We start from the raw sequence: 24,171 nt of genomic DNA on the forward strand, positions 1-24,171 counted from the left end.
GTCCTGAAAAGTAATTCATAGATATAAAACTTCTGTACGCATATAATTGCAAAAGAGTCAATCCATTAATTATAAAGGTGGGGGGAAACAAAAGTAGCATGTCATCAGGTCATGTGTATTTCAAGATGTAAATGCTTAGGCAGAATAGGTCCTAATGCGTTGTGGTAGAGACTCAGGTACTGCAGGGACACTACTCTCACTGATTTGAGTTTCCTGAATGGTGGACAGCTCTTAGTAAAGACTGGAACCAAAAAAGTATTTTCTGTATTTAGGTTTACGTAAGAGTTGCCTTCCCAAGAAATTCAGTGAATACCAAAAACATGCTTTCGATTCCCATTTAAAATGGAATTAGGTCCTGGGTTAAAATAATAACAGACAAGTTTTCCCCAGCCTCATTGTTCGGCAGGACATTTCAGACTGCTCTGGGGGTACTGTGCACAACTCTTTCCTGTGCAGAGCACTTCGAGCATTGTGGGCTGTCTCGCACAGTGCCTGCCCACCCCATGCCCTGTAGCTTCCCAGTCACTGCAACAACCAGAAGAGCATCCCACAGATTTCTAAAATGCTGCTGCTGAAACCACTCATCTGAGGTAACTGATGCAGGCAGCTGAGTTCCAGAAATTTCTTTGGAACTCTGGGTAGGTTTTTCTTAGAAACAATGTTATAAATGCTGGTGAGGCTTTCTGCCCAACCTAGCAAAGCCTTTTGAACCATTATAGATCCTTGAATGTGGTGCAAAGTACTGTTTAAATCTGGCTCTTCATTAGAACTCTTCATTGCCTAGGACATTGGTTCTGAGGGGGTTGATATTTTGTGTTCCAACTTTGGACCCATGGGATCGATCAGTTCCCTGTGCTCCCTTTACTCCCCTCCCCCTTAAAATGGCTAGCAATAGGGGCGTCACGCTGGCTCAGTTTGGGAAAGCCTGTGACCCTCGATCTTAGGGTTGTGGGTACAAGCCTCACGTTGGGCAGTAGAGCTAACTTGAAAAAAAAGAAAAAAAGGGCTAATAATAACCAAACTGGCAGACACTTCGAGGGAGGAAGCAGGAACTCCAGTGGAGCACTGGGAGGCAAACAGTAGGTTAGCGTAAAAGATGTCACCACTGCATTCCTCAGGCCTTCCCCAGGTCTTCTGAATTAAGAGAACATGGGGGAGCAAGCAAGGAGGGAGTCTACTGTGTTGAGGGCAGGAGTCAGTCACTTGTTGCCTTATTGTCAGCTGAAGCGGCTGTGTCCTCATGAGTGTTTACAGGAGCTGCGTTCTGGTGTGCCAGGGCCTGTGCTGTTTCTCATCACAGCTCTGCACGCTGGTGCTGGCATCCCTGTTCTTGGAAGCAGGACCTCAGACCTAGATGGTGGGGCGGTTGGCCAAGGATCACAGGATAAGTGGTGAAGGTTATAGTGCCGTCCACAGCTAACGGGCACTGCTTTTTTCAATTTTTTTTTTTCAGCTTCTTCCAAATTGAGTGCTTATTACTCTGTGTTCTCACTAGGGAAAAGGAGAGGGTTTATTTTTGGAAGCAGGCAAAAACCTTTTGAGCCACGTGGCTTTAGTAAAATTAGCAAACATGGTTGATTGTGCCCTATTTTTGAGTAAAAAAATGAGATGTCACCTTAAGTAAAGATATTGTTGTTTTCTGTTCTCATAAATGGACTCTAAAAGGAGCTCTGAGTTTTGAGCAATATTGCTGTTTCCAGCGTGGAAGGAAGGCCTCTGAAGGTGACTTCATTTGTAGTCTTCATATTCTTTCAGTAGTATTATGAAAATGTTTCCACATAGCAAAGGTAAAGGAATTTTGTATGTACCTGTGAATTAAATGTGATTGACTTTTTTTTTTAAAGATTTTATTTATTTATTAGACAGAGATCACAAGTAGGCAGAGAGACAGGCAGAGAGAGAGAGGGGGGGAAGCAGGCTCCCTGCTCTGCAGAGAGCCGGATGTAGGGGCTCGATCCCGGGACCCTGGGACCATGACCTGAGCCTAAGGCAGAGGCTTAACCCACTGAGCCACCCAGGCGCCCCTGTTACTGACATTTTATTGTCATTTATTCCTCTTACTATTCCTCTAGTCAGTGGTTCTCACCTAGAGGAAGTTTTCCCCCCCAGGGGATTTTTGGCAGTGCTTGGAGCTGTTCTTGGGGATCAGTACTTGAGGTGGGGTAGCTGCTAGCGTGCAGGGGGTACAGGTCAGGAATACTGCTAAAGCCTCCATCCAGTGTGTAGGACGGCCCCTCACAACAAAAACAAATCTATGGAAAGCCCTGTAATAGTGGAAGGCTGAGGTGGCAGTAGTGCCGAAGTGGAAAAGTGCTCCTCTAAGCAATGACCCATCTGGTTTGGGGTACATTTCAGAGTCGATTGGAGACATAGGGACACTTCTCCTTAGGGACACTTCTCCTTAAATACTTCATCGTCTACCTGTAAATAGGTGTTTAGTTTGTATTTTTGCTGCTTAATACTACATTTTAGAGCATAGCTTTAATTATCTTACTGGTTTTTAGTGTGGTCATTAAAAATGGTCCTTTGAGGGGCACCTGGGTGGCTCAGTGGGTTAAGCCTCTGCCTTCGGCTCAGGTCATGATATCAGGGTCCTGGGATCGAGCCCCACATCAGGCTCTCTGCTCAGTGGGGAGCCTTCTTCCTCCTCTCTCTCTCTGCCTGCCTCTCTGCCTCCTTGTGATCTCTGTCAAATAAATAAATAAGAATCTTAAAAAAAAAAATCTAAAAAAAAAATGATCTTTGATATTTGTGATGTTTTATTTGCAGCTAACATTTTTTCCTTTTTCCCGTGCTCAGTTTGACTATCAAAAAAGATAGCTTTCCATTGAGTTTTAGTGTAATCATGCTTAGAAAAAACTCACTCGTGCTCATTCCCTTTAGAGTTCAAAGCAAATCATTTCCCTCTTGGACTAGACTGTAAAATACTGGACTCCTAGCTAGACACCATAGATAAGAGTCTGTCTTGTTTATTGTGATGGTAGATGATGACCTTCTTTGAATATGGGCGATAATTTTTTTTTTCTCGCTTTCTGTTTCGGAGAACAGTTCCATTTCTGTGATTTTTATCTTTAAAATCTTGGTAGTTTTTCAGTTGTTATTCATAGTCATTTGAAACCTTTTTTGGCTCTGCAGGTGTTGTTTGTGGCAATTAACTGTTGGTGGAACCAGGGGAAATGCAGAAAACAGAAGCACTTCTTTTATTTCCCTGTGATATATCTGTATCATCGGAGGTAAGAATTTGAATTAGTTTTCTAATTCCAGTAAATTTCCAAAGTGAATTTTTTTTCTGTTTTAAAGTATTAAATATTCACTGTAGGAAATGGAGAAAATACAGATAAGCAAAAATAAAAGGATCTGGGTATTTTATCAGCAGTACACAATCGTTATGTATTTTCCGATATATCCTCTTCTGACTATACAGATCTACCCTCTTTTTTAAATAAAAAAAAAATGGGATTGTGTAGTAATAGTATTTCCTAAACTGCTTTTTCTTGCTTGTGTGAACATCTTTTCATACCATTACAATGTATGCATTGTTTTTGAGAGTGCTCCCTGCCCCTTTGTGTGGCTATACATTTCAGACGTTCTGAAGTATTTTACTGTATGCACAAAGGTCCTTATCCTGTTACCTGGCAACATACCTAGTCCGGAGGGAATTTTAGCACCTTTTCAGCTGGGAAGAAAATTAACTACGAGTCCATGGTCCTTTGCCCATAATCCTGAAATCCAAAGGGTTTGAAAACCTAAAAGGTTTTCATAAATGTTGTTCCCATGTGCACTCACCTAGCCTGAAGTGACAAGAGGCTGCCTTTGGTCTTTATCCCACTTTAAGGAGCCAGGTTATTATGCTTCAGAAATATTGGTGTTTGATTTTGGAATCCTGCCCAGACCGTGCTGTGAATGTTAAGTAATGTCTGAAATCGGACTTGGAGAATTTTGAAGACAGATGAGACTTTGGACTTTGTTCAATGTAATTGGCTTGAAGTTTGTTAATGAAGGTAAATGGTTAAAGAATGTTTCATTAGCAAGATCTTTACTCTTTATGCTTAATTTTTTCCCTCCCTCTGAACTTCCTAGGCCTTAATCAATGAGGGTTTGTAAGAAACATCAACCTCTCATTTGTGGGTTATCTGTCACGTTCCATCACGCCTCATGTTTCTAACATAAAATGTTGTGTGGCATGCAGTATTGTTTCACAAGAGCTGTTAAGTAATATTTGAGCAGAAATGCACTTTGTCACTCCATCTCCACTTTCAACGTCCTTTCTAGATACAAGAGTACTTCTCAGAGTGTGAACTGTTGCACTTGCAGATGCAGAAGCTCTGTGCTCTGTAATGGGATAAATAAGCTTCTTACGAAGGTCCCTGCAGTTCTCTTCTTGGAAATAGACAGTATTTGGAGATAGGAAATAGGGCACGGGTGCCTAGTATAGGCTGCCACTGTAAGTAACCGAGCCACTGCCCAGACGTGGGCCTGATTTGATGTGATATTAAAATCAGGAAAGTTCCCTTGAATCAAGTACAGAATATCTTTTTGGGTTATATGGCTCTGCAGTATATTGTCTTATACTGTTTGTTTTTTAGATTTATGGAAAGATTGAAAGGATGTGCAAGGAACCTTAGAAACATCTAGTCCATTCTTCTCATTTCACAGATGAGAAGTTTGAGGTTGATAGTCTCCTCAAAGTGCTCACCCCTCATCTTTGCCCATTAGGTTTTACTTTTTCAGTTTGTTCAGACCTCCTAATACTCATTTCAGTATCCTCCATTCCCAGTGTACCAAAAACAAGCAAGTGTTAAGGCACAGAGATACCTGAAAGGTAGCTTTTTTATATCCTATTTAAGAATCTCTGTTTTATCCATAACACATATGAATGAGTGCGTTTCTTTAACTAAACTCTTTTAAGACCATTCAGTGGTGTTGAGGTTCTTTTGATTGATTGTGCTTACCAGTATGACCCCTCAACCTCATCACGGGGCAGACAGACCATTGCTGTCTTTGTGGTTTTGTGTGTTTTTTTTTTAAAGATTTTATTTATCTGTTTGACAGAGAGAGATCACAAGTCGGCAGAGAGGCAGGCAGAGAGAGAGAGAGGAGGAAGCAGGCTCCCCGTCAAGCAGAGAGCCCGATGCGGGACTCCATCCCAGGACCCTGAGATCATGACCTGAGCCGAAGGCAGCGGCTTAACCCACTGAGCCACCCAGGCGCCCTGTGTTTTTTTTTTAAAAGCTTTATTTTTTTAAAAATTTTATTTATTTATTCGACAGACAGCAACAAGTAGGCAGAGAGGCAGGCAGAGAGAGAGAGGGGGAAGCAGGCTCCCTGTTGAGCAGAGAGCCCGATGCGGGGCTTGATCTCAGGACCCTGGGATCATGACCCAAGCCGAAGGCAGAGGCTTTTACCCACTGAGCCACCCAGGAACCCCCGTCTGTGTGTTTTTGTTGTTGTTGCTGTATTTGTAATGGCTTACTTACTAGTGGCTGCTTAGAGAAATTAATAGACTTCTGTATTGCTTTTAAGTAGATTCCATTTTTTTTTTTTTTTGCTCGTATTGATAACCACTCACAGAGAAAGTTTATAAAAGGTTCTGAGGCAGGTAGTGGTTTCTTCTAACACTCTGTTACAAGGCTCAGCAGCCCTGGATCAGCTTGTCCTATGGTCGTGACTGTGGTGTGTTGGTGAAATGTGTCCTACACCTACATTCTAGAGATCTTCTCAACTTCTACCAGTCACTGGGATCCTTCTAATGACACCCCAGGAGGCTGCTTGCCTGAGTAGATGACATTTCCAGATTTGTTGCCTCCTTTTTGCTGAACAAAATAAATTATCAGATGATGTTTTGATTTCTTCCTTTAATTTTTTTTAAGATTTTATTTATTTATTGGACACAGAGAGAGCGATCACAAGTAGGCAGAGAGGCAGGCTCCCCATCGAGCAGGGAGACCGATGTGGGGCTCGATCTCAGAACCCTGGGATCATGACCTGACCAAAGGTAGACGCTTAACCCATTGAGCCATCCAGGTGCTCCTTGATTTCTTCCTTTAAATTAAAAATTGTTGGTGGCTGATGGGGTTGGTGGTGGTGGTAATTTTTTAAACTTACGTAAGTCTTGAATTGATCTAGTTGTTAACTCTGTCTTCCAGCTGTGCATGTAGAGCGCTATTTTTACTTTTTTCATGCTAACATTCTTCTGTTTGGCATCATATTTTCAGTGCACCCAGAAGAATTGTGTATATCTCCTCCCATTATGTGTGTGTGTGTGTGTTTATGTTAGCATATAGTGTTAGGATCACAGCATTTATGTACTTCTTTACTGTGCTCTGTTTATTGTTGCTATTAACAGGAAGCTTAATGTCCGTTTCTGTTTAGATGAAAGGATGGTAATGGAGTTACTAAATTTCACTCCGCCACCCTGCCACATTCCATTCAGTTGTATTTGAGCAGCGTCTACATTGTGCAAGACTGAAGAAAGCCATGTGAGGATTCTGATTAGCTTACTAGGAGGGTCACTGAAAGTCGGTCTTATTTCTTAGCAATGTAAATCATATTCCTGTGTATCCTTAAGCACACCTGGAAGGGAAATAAGATCATTTTTGCAGGTTCCTAACTTTGTCCCTTCCCATAATCTTTTTTTGTTAAAGTAAAGTTTTGAATGGGTTTCAGGTTATTTAGTGATCCTTTGTGTAAGTGCCTGTGGGAATATTAATAGGTACATGTTAGTAGGCTAGGGGCCAATTGCTCAGCTTGTTTTTTCTTTCAGAATGATGTGCAAAAGAAAGTCTGCCACCCCCTCCCTCACCGCCATCGATTATATAGTTAAGATCCTGGACTCCCTTAGCGTTTGGTCAGTTGCCAGGATCACCTTTCTGTTTGGTTTTGTTTTTTTAAAGAAATATTATTATGAGAATTTTTCTTTTCCCCCCAGAGGCTAGGATGAATGTTCTTTGAAATTCAGTTTGCAGTTGAATTAAGCTCACAGGAGAGTCGTGGCTGCTTGTGCCACCTGGCACCCGAGATCCTATTCTCAGGCCCTCCGTTCACCTCCTGGGACACAGAAGGCTACTCCCCTGTGAAGCAGTCAGGATCGTCTTGTGGTTGATGATTTCAGTTATACGTTACAGGTTTAATGCATGGTGTATTATTTTTATTTTTTTATTTTTATTTTTTTGGTACTAGTTTTGGACCAATCGAATACAAAGGCCCTATGAGTGCTGTTTACATTGAGAAGTTTGTCCGCCGGGTGATGAAACCACTTCTCTACATCCCATCTCAATCAGAGTTACTAGATTTTCTCTCAAACTACGAGGTACCTGTCTTTCATATCTCCTCCCATCCCCAAGGTTTCACTGGGTTGTGTTGGATTGTGTATATTGGAAGGGTTTTTTATACCTCCTGATTTACAGCGATGAAAAGATCACCTTAGAGATAAGCCCCAATTAAATGCTTTTTGAGATACTTGATCATAGGGATGGTTTGGCCAAGTGAGTTTGAAGAGAATAGAACACTTGTAAAACCTTGTGAATTTTTTGTTTGGGAATTTCCAAGACTTTCAGTCTGTCTTATGATGAGCTTAGAGCATGTAAGAGTTAACTTACAGGTTATATGCATCTGCAGATTCCTAAAAATTTTATTTGATGCTTTATGGTACTACGGAATAGTTGGTTTTACTTGTCCACTGTAGTTTAGCTTTAAAAAAAAACTGGGAATATGTTCCCTTCTGTTTATTAAAAAGTGCATAACCCTTTCCAGGTCTTATTAATGGAAAGATTCCTAACATGGCTTCTCTGCTGCTTTCCCATCACCAGCTTCATCTCCTGATAAGTTATTTTTATAGGATCTTCAGTGTGTGTTCAGGATCACTTATTAATGAGAGGCCAGTGTAAAGCTTAAAATAATCTAAATAAATTATAAGTACAGTTCCACAGAAAAACTCAATGGTGCGAGTGTAAGTTGTACTTGGGTACAGCATGTAAAAATGATCCTTAGACACAGGATTGTAGGTACCTGAGACATAAACCCTATGATCCCGGACCTCACTGATTTTACCTTTTGCACTAGGGAGAGTTTATGCAGATCGGACATGAATTTCTGTTACTGGGACATCATTTACAGCTTTTCAGCCATGTTAGAAACACTGTGTGTTAACTGTACGTAGGTTCTCTAAGCAGCAGTGTCACTGTCTAGTTATCCTGCTTGTAAGTTCTCAAGTGTGCATTAGAGTGAATGTGTCCTTCCTTTTACGTGGATACAGGATGGATTTCTGTGCCCTACACAGGCTTGTCTCTCGTTCTACTGGGACAAGCTGGCAGCTGGGAACCACCCTGGGGGCCTGGGCCTGGTCCCTTTGGCAACACTGACTCCTTCTGTGGTGTGGGCCAGATCACTCACCTGCGTGGCATCAGGGGACTGGAACAGGGTATTTAACTCTTAGCTGCAGTAGTTGTGTGGTAAGTGCGTGTTCATGTAGGTTTGCGTAGACGACGGGGTCGCAGAGGCAGTGAGGCAGAATGATGAAGAATCAGGACTTGGACACTGAACTTTGTCACTTGTTAGCTGTGTGGCCTATGGGCTGCTTAACCCTTTAAGCCTCTGTGCCTTTATCTATAGACAGGGATTGAATAAGACATGAAAATGCCTACAGGATGTAGTCCCAATACAGGAAAACTTATCCACAGAAATGGCATGACAGGAAAATCCTGGATTTTTAGCACTATTGAGAGAACTTGACATGTACACAGTGCTTGCTGGAACTCCCTACTTCTATAAGAAATATTTTGTTTTATAATTAAGATGATAAAAAATGACCTGCAGGGACGAAGAGGTCTTCCTTCAGGTGTGCTCTGTAGGGAGTTCTGTGGGACACTGTGCCTAGTTTTACTTGAAACCCTCTATTTTTTTCATTACATTTTCACTCAGTTTTTCCTAAAACAAAAATAAAGGGAGAAATGGCAGAGGAGCAATGCCACATCAATAAACACTGTATATTATGTGCTTACCCTTTCAAAGAAGCGTATGGGAAAAAATTAAGATCATTTAGCCTTATAATAAGAGCACTGAGGGGCAACTTCAGTTTTCTTTTCAGCCCTGTTGGAGATTTGTATCCAGAGTTCTGAGCCAGGTCTTAGCAGGGTAAGATTCGACCAGGACTTTGGGGGCCTGGATATTAGCCCTGACGTAGTCAAGTCTCTGACTTCTGAGTTTTGCACAGATTTCTCATCTCTGAATGTAGGGAATTGGCTTATGTAATCCCTCCTGACTGTTTTGGCTTCCGTGAGGTTTAGAGGTGGAAAGAGGCAGGAAGAAGAAGGTTCGTCAGTTATTGGTTGGGCAAGTTTTTTTTTTTTTTTTTTTTTTTGAGACAATGCACGTTAACATCTGTATTAGAGCTCTTTCTGATCTTGTTTTGTTTATGGCCTCCGTAGTGTCTCTGTGGTTGGGCCTGCAGGAGAGAGGCGAGTTCCCCTTTATGACTGAGCAGCAAGGCTGGTTTCCTACCTTCAGCCTCTGCATTTTCTGAATCTTCTTGTCAGTGGTGCTTTCAGAGATGATGCTCCGAGTTTGACACTGAGTTCCCATCTCTCTCACAGTAACTCACATTACTGAAGGTTGTGTTCGGTGGCCCGCTGAGTTAAAATGATGCGCAGCAATGTTTAGACTGCCTTGAAAATAGGACCAAGAGGGTGCGGCCAAGATGGGACCCTGTATGGCCTGTCAACCTTTAGAAGGTTTCCTCCTGAAGTGGTAGATAGCTTTTATCATGTTAGTATTATTTTTCACGGGGCTGCTTCTCACTGAGATGAAATTGTCTGGTTGACAAGAGACAATATTTGATTAATGGTGAAAGAACTTGGGAGGCAAGCCCAGCGTGGCTCTTGTGAAACCCTTCCTCTTGTGAAACATACCGACACTGCCTAGATGGTCTCGGTTTCGTGCACACTCTCTGTAAGGTAGCATAATGGCGAAATTTTGGATCCAGAAATAAAGCCACCACCACGGCTTTGAGAGTCGAATAAAGAGGAGAGGTAAAGGAATTTCTGGAGGCCCCACTCTAGAGCACAGTATGCTTCTGGACATTCCTCTGAATTAAGGTTTCCCAACCTCGGCATTACGGATGTTGGGAGTCAGGTAGTTCTTTGGAGGTGGGGGCTGTCCCATACTTTGCAGAATGTTCGGTAACATTCTTGGCCACCACCTACTGGATACCAGTAGCATCCCCACCCCTAGCTGTGACAACCAAAAATAGCCAGGCATTGCCAGATATCCCCTTGGAGGACAAGTAGCCTCATTTGAGAAACTCTTTTGTAAATTACTGTTCTCCCAAATGAGGCCTTAGGAAGATGCTTCACAGGTGTTAGTACAAACACATCTTTTTTGCAGCACACAGAATGCCACAGCCTCATTGTTGCAAGCTTTTCTGCTCATCACAGTGGCAGAGAGAATATGAAAATCAGGCAGTGCCTTGACTGGAAAATCCTGGAGTGTTATCTTTGGGGAACTAGAGACAGGAATGAGTTGTATGGTCATCAATAGAGCTGTCTGTGATGTTCATCCTTATAATCAAATTGTTACTGCCCCTTCCTGCGAAACATGCTTCCTAAATACGTTGAGGATCTTGCTAATTCAAAGAAATCTTACTATAGAAGGTACACCTTCTGATCAAGAGCCTTATCTCCTAATTTATATGTTTTTTAAATAGGGATTTCAATATCAAGTGTATTTAAATTTAAGTTTGCCAGAATTGGGCTAAAGTAATGATTTCATGTTTTTGTGGCACTTTTGAGGTTTGTTAGAATGGCACTGCTTTTTGCTTATGTCTCTAGGTGTGTTTGTGACACCTTGAGGAAATGCATTTGGTAATTGTCCCCTCATTAAAATAAACTATACTGATTAATTGTAAATTAATTTGTCTCTAATCCACTTATTCATGAGCAGTTTGGACCATCATAAAATTGTGCCATTAGTGTTAATTACTTGGGAAGTGATGATACCTGAAAGTAATAACTTTTAACATAAATTTTTATTTTACTATGTGTATCCTGACCATATATGTACATATGCTTATGTTGCTGTTTTAAATAAAAATGCTCTAATTTTATCTTGGTTTGAATTTTTTTTAAGTCCTGCAGATGAATTCTTCCAAAAACTTCTTTGAGATGATTTGTTATTGAATTACCTAAAGCAGTAAAATGTGTAAACCACTGTAAAACATTGTATTTGACTTGCTCTCTCAAACCTGCCCAAACCCATTTGCTCATCATTAACTCTAGTTTTCTATATGTAGAAGATGACACTGACTGAGCCCAGATGCAATTTTTAGGAAAATGATTTTGCCTTTGATTTATGGAGTATCACAGAAATACATTGCAGGGCGAATATTGTAAATATTTGTTTCTGTAAATTCCAGCATACTTTACTCATTATTAGCCAACAAAGAATGTGTAAACCGCACTGCAAAAGTGCCCTCCAGTGTTCACGTGGTTCTGCTTCTGATCTTCCTAATAGCCGTGCAAGGTAGAAATGATGGGTCCTTCTGAACAGAGTAAGAAGGTGGGGGGACATCAGGGGTGTAATTAACCCTCAATGCAGACTGGCCTGTAGCCCAGGGCTTCTGGCTCCCCAAATTCTCGCTTGTATCTGAAGAAATGTTTAAGGTCTTGGAGTTGAAACCTCACTGTAGATCTAGAAGTTAAAACTTTGGGCATTTAACTATTTTATGTCATTTTTCAGCCTTTCTCTTTCAGGATAGAAAAATTTTGAAGGTGTTGGCTTCTTAATTTGACTGTAACTTTTCCCCCTTCATTTTTAGGAACGGTTTTTAAGAATAAATAGTAATCGAGGATAGGGCCATGGCTGTTGACCTTCTGTTAAAGCAGCAGGGTTTCACCATTTCCTGTTATTGATTGGGTGTTCTATGTGTGATAATCACAGTATCGAGGCAGGGTAAGGTCTAGATTTTTCTTCTCAGAGATGCACTGAAATCATACCTGCTTTGGGGCACCTGGCCGGCTCAATCAGTAGAGCATATGCCTGTTGATCTCGGGTGTTTTGAGCACCATGGTGGGTGTAGAGATTCTTTAAAAATAAATAATTCTTTAATATAAATTTTAAAATAATAAATAAATAAATAAATAATCATAATAAATAAATAAAATAATAAAATAAAATCATAAATAAATAAAATAATAAATGAATGAATGAATGAATAAAAATAAATTAATAAAAAATTCTTTAAAAATAAATTTGAGCACCATGGTGGGTGTAGAGATTCTTTAAAAGTAAGTAAGTAAAAAAAAAGACAAAGAAAGTAAGTAAATAAATCAAATCATACTTGCCTCATAGTGAATGCAGCTAAAAACTAAACTAAACTTGCCGGTGGATACTGCAGAGGGAGAAGAAGAGCTTGAAGTCCTATTTAAGATACAGACAGGGAAGTGTCGTTTATTACTTGTGGACAGCACAGACAAACATGCCACGGTCATTGTTATTTTGGTGAATGTCGAGTTAAGTAGGCAGGAAATAGCATTCAGTGATGAAAATGTCACTTGGAAAGCCACGAGTTCTATGACTTGTCATTTTAGTATTTTTTTAGTTATTTGACTTAGATATCAGTAGCTTCTATATCAATAATGTTTTCTTTTTTATTTTTAAAGCACTTGACAGAATTATCTGATTTGTGCCTTGTAACATACCCACCAAATGCCAACAGTATTATTTAGAACATTTATCTTGTATTTGTAGCTAAAATAGTTTCTAATTCTTTTTTTTTTTTTTTTATATTTTATTTAATTGACAGACAGAGATCACAAGTAGACGGAGAGGCAGGCAGAGAGAGAGAGAGAAGCAGGCTCCCTGCTGAGCAGAGAAGCCGATGCGGGACTCGATCCCAGGACCCTGAGATCATGACCTGAGCCGAAGGCAGCGGCTTAACCCACTGAGCCACCCAGGCGCCCCTTAATAGTTTCTAATTCTTAACATGAATTTTCTGTAACTTATCCACATAAGATCCGTGATTCTGCATACATCCATTAATCCTTATTCTTATTCTTAGCGGTTAAAACCACATTGTTTTAAATTAAAGTGGGATGGGGAAGAATCTTGGGAATCTTTTGGAGGGGAAAGCAGGGGCTTAGGAAAATTGCCAAGTGATAGAAAACCTCAGCCATTTGGAGAAAAACCTAGTAGAATGCGGAATGTAGAATGGCACCTGTTGTTATCCTTTTGTTTGTTAGTGAAAGTCTGCTCTGCCTTTGCCAACTCATAGTTTTAGAGCACTGTGAATCAGACAGTTTTGAATTTTCTAGGTGTTTATTAACAGAAACACTTCAAGTGCCGTTGAGTAGAAACACCCCAAGCTCACTGTTCTTCTGGCCACTAGAGGGTGTATATACCATCTGCTAAAATTCAACCCATGCTGCGAATGGTATTCACTTAGCAGAGAAATATTTTATGCTGATGAGGTTTTGCTGGCTTCCTATAAATAGCCCGTTTCCAGCCCCCTCATTAGAGCAGGTGCTGAATATACTGTCCCCCACAGAATGGAATTAAAAGCACGCAAACTGGGTCAGGTTGTAAGCCGGTACTCCTCATGTTTTATTTTTGCTAAATTGTAGGAGGAGCTTTGTGTCATTTATCTTTTTGTCTCCATTCTGTCACTTGTTAACAAATGTTTGTTTTGTGCCTGCTCAGTGCCAGGTACTGTCTGAAGCAGCTATGTAGTGAGGAACTAGAGAGACCCTCTGCTTCCTGGAGGTAAACACCGAAATGAAGACCAGACTGCAGCACAGACAAGGTGCAGGGAGTTGAGTTGTGTCCCCCCAAAATTCCTAGCTGCCAGGAACCTCAGAATTGGCCTTATTTGGAAATAGGGTCCTGACAGGTGTCGTTAGTTAAGGATCTCGAGATGAAAGCATCCTGGACTTAGAGTGGGTCCTAAACCCAATAACTGGTTCTGTAGACGAAGAGAAGAGGACACAGAGACACAGGCCAGGAGGCCATGTGACACTGCGGGCAGACATGGGAGGGATGCAGCCACAAGCTGTCTGGGGCCACCAAAAGCTGGGGAGGAGGCAAGGAAGGGTTCTTCCTCAGAGCCTCCGCAGAGAGCACGGCCCTGCTGCCCTCCTGATTTCAGACTGCTAGCTTCTAGAACTGTGAGAACAGATTTGTTGATCGAGGCCAAGTTCGAGGTAATTTGTTAGGGCAGTTCTAGGAAACTAATGTACAAGATCATTTCAGATCAGTGCCCAAAGGAAAATCAAGGAGGGTGATGTGGTAGGCACAAGGGCAGGGAGGGACGGTAGAACTGTTTTAGAAGAGAGGGAAGCCCTCTCTAAGGAAAGGACGTTGCAGCAGAAACTTCCAATGAAGCCTGTGTGTGACCCAGCCCTGAGGAAATTTCGAGGAAGGGCTCCAAGAGGAGGGAACAGTAAATTAGAGGTCCAAGGGAAGGACTGGGACTGGTGGAACAGACGTCAGAGTGGTAGCAGCGGAGGTCACACAGGCGTCCTCTCCTGTCATGGGTCCCGAGTTCACCTGACTGACCAGTTATGCTCGGGCAGTTGCACTCCTGTGAGTGCTCCCTTGAGGGCCACTTAAGCATTCAGGAGTGGACCAGTAGGCCACTGTGGGAGGAAGACCTTCACATGTTGGAGAGCATCCGAGTGAAGAGGCACAGCCTGTGTATGGGCTTCGTACCCGGCAGGCAGGGCTTCAGCCTGCGTGCCCTGCCGGCTCATCTGAGAGCCTCACAGGTGTGCGAGGGCGGGACAGTGTTGTCCGCCTGGCGGTGGGCCCTGGGTTTATTTGCTGCTGAGTAAACTGTGGGCCCGGACCTAGAAAGGTCCTTGTGTGTGAATATGCACTTTCTTGTCTGAAATATTTAAGTTTCGTTCTCAAACCTGCCAGTTTTCAGAAATTAAATACAGACCGTTAATGGTATTATCAATATTTGAAAAATAACACTTGAAATAGACTTTGCGTGCTCCTTGTGTTGTGATTGGCTAGTTTTTTACAATTTCTGTTGCTTTGTACCATCCGCTGAAGTTGCTGATTCTTACGGTCTCGTTTCTGTGGCAGAGAGAAGTGAACATAACCTTGCAAATGAGATTATTTGCTTTGTATTTTTTATGGGATTGCTTTGGCCACAGTGCTTGAAAATTGCAATGCCTATTCTCTTGAAGATGAGACTCCTTCATCCCAGTTACCAAGGCGCTTGAGAAACCACAGCTGTGAAGCTGTCAACAAGAGTAAACCCTTACTCTGGGGAGGTGTGCACGGAGGACCCCTGCAGTTGGTCCGCCCGATACTCATTTTGAAACGTTGAGTTTAGGCTTTCCTTGAAGACTCAGAATTCACGTTTCCCTTCCTTCCATTACTGTGTGTACACGTGTGCATATGTATACATGGACGTGCAGCAGTACTGTGCGTGTAGACAGGTGCACACTCCTGGGCCCCGTGCCCCCTCCTGTTCACATGAGTGGGAAGAGGGCTGACATTGACCTCCTCTAATTTTTAGCCACGAAACATTTCTTAATATGTAGGGTGAATTTATTCTACTTGATTTTGGTTTGGAAGATTGGTCAGAATTTAAAGAAACCGAAATGAGTCTGTTGTCTTTCTGTTGTGTTCATTTCTGTTATCTTTTTTGCCCAATATTAACTGATTGACTAGAATGTCTAAAGATTTCATTTTTTAGATGTTAGGATTAACCATTCTGATTCTGTCGGTTTCTAAAAACCAGTTGATTTATTAGAATTGAATCTTAAAATAAGCAAGTGCTTTAGATTTGAAAGAGTGTGTTCCCCTACAGATCAGAACTTTCCTTTTTTCTTTTCTTTTTTTTTTTTTTTGCAATATACTGATGTAAAATTTTACCCAGAGATTAAACTTCTGCTTTACCTTCGGGATATGATTTTGTCCCAGCGATCAAATTAGCTCAGTTACTTATTAAGAGCGTGTTTTAGGGCCAGAAAGGAGTCTTTACATTTGCCTAGTGCCTTATCAAGCTCATTCTTCTCAATAACCCTGTGATGAAATGTCCCCATTTGTCAAAGAAGGAGACTGAGGCTTCCCATTGAAGGGTCCACCCATGCCCATTCAACATCAGACTCCAGGCCCAGCACTCTTTCCCCAGGGATCTCACGGTTTGGCTTTTCGGACAGATACGATTATCACAGACAGAATTTGTGCCACAAGGCCTTCAAGAAGGAAGCAATTATCCTGACCTGGGAGGCAGAATATGTCTGGTAGGGGACAATTAATTGGTTTGGCAGAACGCAGGAGTGTTCTGTGCTAAAGCTTAGAGAAATGGTATGAGCAGGTGGAAAGAAGCTTGTGGGACTGGAGGAGCAAGAGGGTAAAAGATGGGCCCTCTGCAGACTGACCTGACCAGAGAGGAGGATTGCCATTGTACAGGATGGGGGGGGTCCAGATGGGGGGGGGGAGATGCCCCTGGAAGGATGACCATGAACACCAGTGGAGCCAATCTCATTTAACCTGATTTCCATAAGTGTGAAGGCATGTTTGGTGTGATTTGGAGGAAGTGATTGAGGAAGAAATCTGAGAAAGGTTACGAAGAAACCTTTTGTAAAATTGAAATCACTGATTTCGTTTACCTGGAGACACTTAGATAAAAGGCGTGAGTACTTGAACTTGACGGTGAGGTTTCTAGTCAGGGACCTAGGAGAACTAGGGTGGAGGTGCTCTGAGGGTGGAGAGACCCACTTAGGGAGAAGGAAGTTTCAGCTCTCAGTGCGTCTCTAAATGCTCTGTCTCCCTCCATTACCCTGCAGGTTGTCTAGATGGAGGGAAAGCTCAGTCCTGTCCTGCAATTTTGTTCATGTGGTTAGGCTTCTTAAAAAATGAAACACAACGAATTGCAGGTGCCAAATAATAATAATGGCATGTCCCGATTTAAAATATTCCTGTGACACAGTGGCCGCCGGTCCGTCAGTCACCTCATTCTGCTCTTGTTCCCGCAGCCCGGAGTCCTCGGCTACTTTGAGTTCAGTGGCTCGCCCCAGCCTCCTGGTTACCTGACCTTCTTCACTTCAGCTCTGCACTCGCTAAAGAAAGGTAAGCGTGGTTCCTATCCAGACACGAGTACTTGCGGCAGATGTGTGTATATCGTTACCTTCTTGTGTGTGTTACCCTTATGATTCCATATTTTAATTGTCCCAATTCTTTTTCTCCGTATGTATATAAAATACACTGTTTTGTGTTGTATTGGCAAACAAAACACTGTGCCGTCTCAAATACAATTTTCTAAGATGTTTAGCTTTTTAAACTGTAGCTTGATCGTTCTGTGTCTGCAAATATGTATTTTATACCTGAAAATTTAATATGCCATGATCTCTTTTTTGAGTGTATAGATACAAGTTGTGGTCAGAGTTTTTAGTGGTTATGTTACCAGTTGGGTATACCATAATTTAGGAATACATTTCCTTTGGGAAGTAGTTTTACAAGTGTAAGAGTCATGTTACATTACAGCATAAGCATATATATATATATTATATAGCATATATATATATATATATATATATATATACACACATATAATTTTTTTAATTTTATTTATTTATACTTAACTGAATCATGAATTATTTGAGGTCCCTACTTTTTAAACGAAACGTTGTGTCCTGCCCATCTTTTCATGTTGTTCCATGTTCTTTGTACCAGTCATGACCTCCTGTCAGTTTTCTGTTGGAAGCGCTTTCATCTGCTCGCTTGTCTGTGTCTTCTGTTACTGCCCTGCTCCACGTCCCTTCCCTCGCTCCTGGACTAGACCAGTGGACGCTCAGCTGGTGTCCCCTCTTGCCCCTTCTTCCTCACATTAGGGTCTGTTCTCCCCATCCTCTAGGGTCCAGCTCTCCACCTGTCAGACCCTGATTCATCCTACAGGGTCCAGTCAGATACCACTTCTACAGTTTGCCCTGATCTCAGTTGGGTATCTTATCACTTCTCATTCATAGCACTTAACATACTTTGTATTTATGTATGAAGTTATGAGATTGGTTTTGATGTCTGTCTTCTTCCTCAGACTGTGCGGTTACTGAGCGTGGGGCCCGTGTGTCTTCCGTAAATGCTCTTTCCCCAGCATCTGGCGCATAGCAGGGTTCAGTCACTCTTTGCCAAGTGAGCGATCAGATTGATGGCTGTGTCATCTTTTCCCCAGTAGATCAACCAAAAATACATAACTGTCCTTCTATTACTGGGTATTAGATTGCTTCCATTATTTTGCAGGGAGGAGGATTAGAGTAGTATATTAGTACAATCAAACAATCATATGACTGGCCGTATTGAGATAGACCCTGGTTTAGGGTTATATAGATGAGGATCTACTGCGTTTGTGTTTTTCACCTTGGGGACATCGTGAGAGGAAATCAAGCTGTCACATAAGTATGTGTCTGTCCACCTGAAAGACTCTGAGCTGCCCAGATTCAGGTGACTAAGAAGACTTAAAGTTTGGATTTTGAAAGCAGCATACTGCCAGCATAAAAAAGCTTAAGAAGCTGATACTCAGAAATGTTCTTAGAAATGAAAGCCCCCTCAGAGATTTCAAGTGAACACTGTGCGTGAAAGGCCAGTCTGCAGTCACTCACTCATGGACCTGATGGTAGCATTCAAGTTCTTGAGTTGCAGAGGACACTTTGGGATGGTGGAAGGATGTTTTATCATCCAGTTAGCTTGTATTGTGTGCTAGTGATTCTTTTTTTTTTTTTTTTTTAAAGATTTTTTCTTTATTTATCTGACAGAGATCACAAGTAGGCAGAGTGTCAGGCAGAGAGAGAGGAGGAAGCAGGCTCCCTGCAGCGCAGAGAGCCCGATGTGGGGCTCGATCCCAGGACCCTGGGATCATGACCTGAGCCGAAGGCAGAGGCTTAACCCACTGAGCCACCCAGGTGCCCCTGTGCTAGTGATTCTTCACAAATTACTTTTTCATTCAGAAGCTTCCAAAATTTCACTTCTTTTTCGGACGAACTTTTCCAAGTATAAGATAGTAATCTTTTCTCCCCTGTTTTTTCTTTTCTTTTTTTAAGCAAGGGAAGGTGATAAATGGGTAAAAAGTATTTGAAAGAACAAAGTGAACCTCTCTGGTCAAATCCCTAATACTGACAAATCATCCCCGGCAGCTTCTTGTCAGAATAAATCTAGTCTCTGATTACCTTAACTACACTTCTTCCCTAGCTTGTGACTCTAGTGGGGCCTGGTAAAATCCTTCTGTTTATGAACTTTGCAAGAGCTGAGATTCATTCTGATTCATCATTTTTCACTTCATTTTTGTGGGTAAATTCTCACTTAAACTTAATGAAGCACTTTTAGAGGAAAAAGACAAGTGTAGAATGATGACTTTCCATACATATGTGCACTAAAATCTTGCTTTGAGCATCTGGTCCCCCCCCCCCCAACTTTCCTTTCTCATACCCAGAAGTCAGACAGTATTTTACTTGTGAATAGTAGATGTTTAGTAAGAGAAACGTGTGCACACCTTTTTTTTTTTTTTTTTTAATGTTATAGTTTGGAATGCAAATTATAGGTCAGGGTTGTGTTTAGATTTTGTGCAACAAATTGAGGCCTAAGACACATTTGCCTCATTTAACAATGGCTTATCAGAGCTTACCTGGAGAAGTGCTTGGTCTGTTGGAGAAAGCAGATGGCCTGGTTCAGCATGACACATGGCCTGGTTCAGCATGACACAAGTGTTTACAAAATGAGCCTCTTTCCTTTGCCTTAATTTTTTAAAATTGTCTTAGAAATAGCCAGGACAGTCTCTGACATTTGTCTTGAAGCTAGCTGGCCTCAGTGGACAAGTCTTCTGAGAATGTACTGACGTGAAGCCTCATGTCTGGGTGTGGGGAGTGTGCTAAAAGGGTCCATGCCTGCCTCAGGAATGCGTGAGTTCAGTTCTCAGATCTGGTTCCGTGGTACTTTGTCCCTCTCAAGACTGTCTCTATAACATTTGATAACTTTTACACATTATCGTATGGAAGATTGGCTTTCTGCCTGAGGACTTAATACTGACTGCTTTCTCTTGTTGTGGTTTTAATTCTTGCCTTTCATCTCAGTTATCTGGGTCCTTAGCCCCTTGATCGCAGTCTTGGTGCTGATTTGTCCGTTGACGGGGGCCTGCCTGTTAGGTGATATGGGCGGTGCTGCTTTGTCGTATTTCTGTCCACTATTTTCCTAACTGTGTTACTGTCACCGTTTGTTATATAGCACTTCTGTATTTTCATGTAGTTTAATCTGTGGTTCTTTTTCTTGATTTCTTTTCTTTTCCCCCTAAAAATCTGATCACTAATTAGTTCATTTTTTAATTTTTAAAAATTGTTTAGCACTTCATGCTACCTGGATTTCCTCTGGCTTTTTTCACATACAGAGCACAGTAGTTTTTTCCTCCCCTTCTTATTGGCTAATCAGCACCATTTACAAAATAATGCTTCCATGTTCCCTCATCTTGATGATGCCTGGTTTTATCTCAAAATAGTTTACATGTAAGCGGGATTGTTTCTATGTTTTCTTTTGGTCTAGATACCTTTTTTTTGTATGAGTAAATATAATTTCATTTCTTGCTTTGTAAGTTATTACCTGGTAAAGTCTGAACTTTGCCTCCCCTAAGTCTTGTGTCCTATGGAATCCTCTTTTACATCACTTGGCTGGTTTTGGTAGCAATTGTATTAAAGGTATATATTGACTTAGAGGTGATGGATGTCTTCCTAACATTTCGCCTCCCTTTCTAGGATTGCAGCAGGATTATTCATTTATTCAGACCTTTTAATTTTTTATAATAGGTCTTACACATTCCTCATTAATGTTTGATCATTTCGAAGTGCTGAATGATTAATTGTGGGCCAGCAGTCTGTGTGTGTTTCAGGATTGGGAGGGAAACCAGTCTCTTGGAGTTCTCCCTTCTCCCCAGACAGCAAAGCATCTTTGAACCTTTCCACTTTTGATCTTGGCAGACAGGCTTTCTTTTTTTCCTAAAGAAAATTTGGTAGAGGGGTCAGTGTTTTTAAGTTGCTTACTGGATTTTTTTCCATCTTAGGCTTATTTTATTATTTGCTATAAACATGTTCTGGTAAAATGTGGTTATATTCCGCTGTGATTCAGTGACTTTTTTTAAAAAGATTTTTTGTTTATTAGAGAGAAAGAGTGCCCTCCAGCAGGGGAAGGAGGGAGAGGGAGAAGCAGACTCCCTGCTGAGGAGGGAGCCTGATACGGGGCTTGATCCCAGGACCCCAGGATCATGACCTGAGCTGAAGGCAGAGGCTTAACCTTCGGAGCCTCCCAGGGACCCCTGATGTAGTGACTTTTTGAAAAGAGAAAATTTGCAACCAATTTCAGTCCTTTTTTTCCTTTGGCCTACAGGAGGGACAGAGTGCTAGCTAGTGAGGGAAGCCGTGGTCTGGGAGATGGCACTGCCTAGTGTGCACCCTTTGTGTACCAAGGACAGGAGCTATAAACTTGAAGAAAATATTGAACTCTTCTTTGTGTGAGTTTGTGTATCTGTAAGATTGAAGGTGGTGGAGAGAAGAGTCAGTGATTATTTTATATAGCTACATCCTCTGTACGATACTTTGTGAATAAAGTAATAGTCTTCATGTCCGTAGCAGCTCAGTTAGAAAGCCGCTTGGCTAAAAGCACTTTAAGTATCATGTATGTTTCCTTAAAGAATTCTACACTAGGTATTGTATAACCTGACCAACCAGTGGACACAGGCCTTCCTTTGCTTGTACTTTCTGTTCCTGTGGCATGGTGTTCTCACTATGGAAATGACTGTATACCTTTCCCACCAGGATATGAGCTGCTTTGTTCAGAGAATATTTTGATTGAGTGCCTTGAGGCCCAGGTTTTATCCTCCTGCTCCTCCAGCTTCAACACCCTGCTTGACCACTGTTGTAGCTAAAAGGTTTAATGAATGACTATAATAAAGGCACTTGACCTTGAAATTGCTCAAGTGAGGGCGATTGGAGCAGTGAGATGTTAAGTCGCCTTGGATTTCTTCCCACCACCACTTCTGTTGCCTGGCCTTGCTGGTTCCTCAGACCAGAGTGTAGGTGTTGCTCACGACAGGACTGCGTGGGCCCCTGCCTAATGCACTCTTCTTTCTCTGCCTTTCTGCTGGCGTTTCACTGTCCCCTGACACTGGAATCCTAATGAGCTGAACTGAAATTTACATGGTACTTAAATGTTAACTTTGAAAATACACTAAACCATTAACTAAGGATGCCATTTCTCCTTCTTCTGCTACTGTTAGGAATTCCTAAACTCAGTTGACTATGGATCCTTGTGGCATTAGTTTTCTAAGGAACACCCTTTGGGAACTACAGTTGTAATGAGTTTTTAATTTTATTAAAAAAATTTTTTTTAAAGATTTTATTTTTTTATTTCACACACACACACACACACACACACACACTCACACCACAAGGAGGCAGAGAGGCAGGCAGAGAGAAAGAGGGGGAAGCAGGCTCCCTGCTGAGCAGAGAGCCGGATGTGGGGCTCAATCCCAGGACCCTGAGTCCAAGGCAGAAGCTTAACTCACTGAGCCACCCACGCATCCAATAGTGAATTTTTTAAAAGAGGAATTTATTAGTGGAGGAACCGCTAATTCCAGTCTAGGGTTGCCTACTCTGCTAGGTGGCATCCGACAGAGCTGTGCTTTCCTGGTAGAATTGAGTCCGGGTGCATACAGAGCACTCTCTTCCATATCCTTATTCATGAATAAAGCTTTTTCTGGAGCGCTTTTCTGTTAGCTTGTGAAATCAGGGGACTGATTTCTTAGTTAAGTAAGGTTCATTCTGATATTTGGTTTTTCTCCTGAGTTCCTGGGTCTAATTCTTGAGAGTTTGGATTAGGCATTGGGTTTAACAGTTCTCCATGAATGAAGCAGGTTTCAGGATTACTTGTTTTTCTTGGATAATCACATTCATTGTCACTGTACTTGTAGAGGAAAATCTTTTCCTAGCTGTCTCTTTGAGTTCTGAGGCCCTCTGGGGACTAATTAGTACACATTAGAGTCAGTATGTTAGAAATTCCATGCTTTTTTTTTTTTTTTAAGATTTTATTTATTTGCACGACAGACAGATCACAAGTAGGCAGAGAGGCAGGCAGAGAGAAGGAGGAAGCAGGCTCCCGCTGAGCAGAGAGCCCGATGCGGGGCTCGATCCCAGGACACTGGAATCATGACCCGAGCCGAAGGCAGAGGCTTTAACCCACTGAGCCACCCAGGCGCCCCAAATTCCATGCTTTTTATTCCTGTGCCCAAAACTGACTTCTTTGTGATGTTGCTGTCGTTACAGGAAGGATGTTCCCATGTTTCAGAGGAGATGTTTTTATTCCCCTTATGACTTACCTCTTAAGCCTTGTAAATGCTGCTAGAGAAAAATTAAGGCCAAAGGCACCCCCCCACCCCGCACTTCAGGTTAGAGTCAGAAGCATGACTTACTTACTGGTCGAACAGACATTTGAAGATCTACTGTGTGCTCCAACTTTGAATAAAACTAGTTCCCCAACAAGTAATACCACCAGATAGGATGGCAGACAGGTAAGCTTGCCTACAGGCAAGTCTGGGGACCGGTTTAGGCCAGGTTGTTGGAGTGTGTAAGCGGGTAATTAACATTAGATCACTGAGATCACTGATGCTCAGAGGAGATGGTGCTGGCCTGGGGAGGGTTTCCCAGGAGAATGAGGTGTTAGCCTTCAGGTAAGTGCAAGGAACTAGAGAGAAGATAAGAGAGGGGCTGGGGAAAGCAAAAGGTATGCAGGAAGCTCAGAATCAAATTTAGCCATTTATAGATATTTTGATTCCTTGAACCTGTGAGTTTTAAAAATAATGCTATCTTCACTTTCTGTTTTGTGATATTTTCTACTTTTGGAGGATTGTCCTTTTTAGGGTCTGTGTGTGTGTGTGTGTGTGTCCTCTTAAGGGTTTTGGTTTGTGCGTTTGATGTTTTTGAAGCTAAGACTCTAGGCAAAGAACCAAAAACATTAAAATCTTTAAAAACTCTCAGGGATCACCTTCTATAATAAAGTCACAAGCTTATAGTGAAACAACTCCGCACCAAACCCAGTTCTGGTCTCTACTTGGCCACTTTTTATGTAAAGCTGAGTATGGTAAGCTGATACTAGGCTGAGCCTTTCCGGGAGTCAGGCCCTTTATCTGCATGATCC

The 24,171-nt window shown here is 41.8% G+C and overlaps 1 protein-coding gene across 3 annotated transcripts in view; it reads left to right on the top strand.

The window, feature by feature from the left end:
* The window catches only part of TXNDC11 (thioredoxin domain containing 11), a 60,315-nt gene that overhangs the window by 7,384 nt on the left and 28,760 nt on the right, over positions 1 to 24,171 (top strand). For 2 of the 3 annotated variants that reach the window (XM_082714092.1, XM_082714095.1), the window contains exons 3-5: positions 3,136 to 3,233; positions 7,180 to 7,309; positions 16,983 to 17,076. In XM_082714092.1, coding sequence (XP_082570218.1) covers positions 3,136 to 3,233; positions 7,180 to 7,309; positions 16,983 to 17,076 — 322 coding nt within the window. The remainder of the gene's footprint in view (positions 1 to 3,135; positions 3,234 to 7,179; positions 7,310 to 16,982; positions 17,077 to 24,171) is intronic. The other variant, XM_082714093.1, reaches the window with a different exon arrangement.

This window comes from Mustela nivalis (genome assembly GCF_964662115.1).
Source record: "Mustela nivalis genome assembly, chromosome: 19".
Taxonomy (NCBI): domain Eukaryota; kingdom Metazoa; phylum Chordata; class Mammalia; order Carnivora; family Mustelidae; genus Mustela; species Mustela nivalis.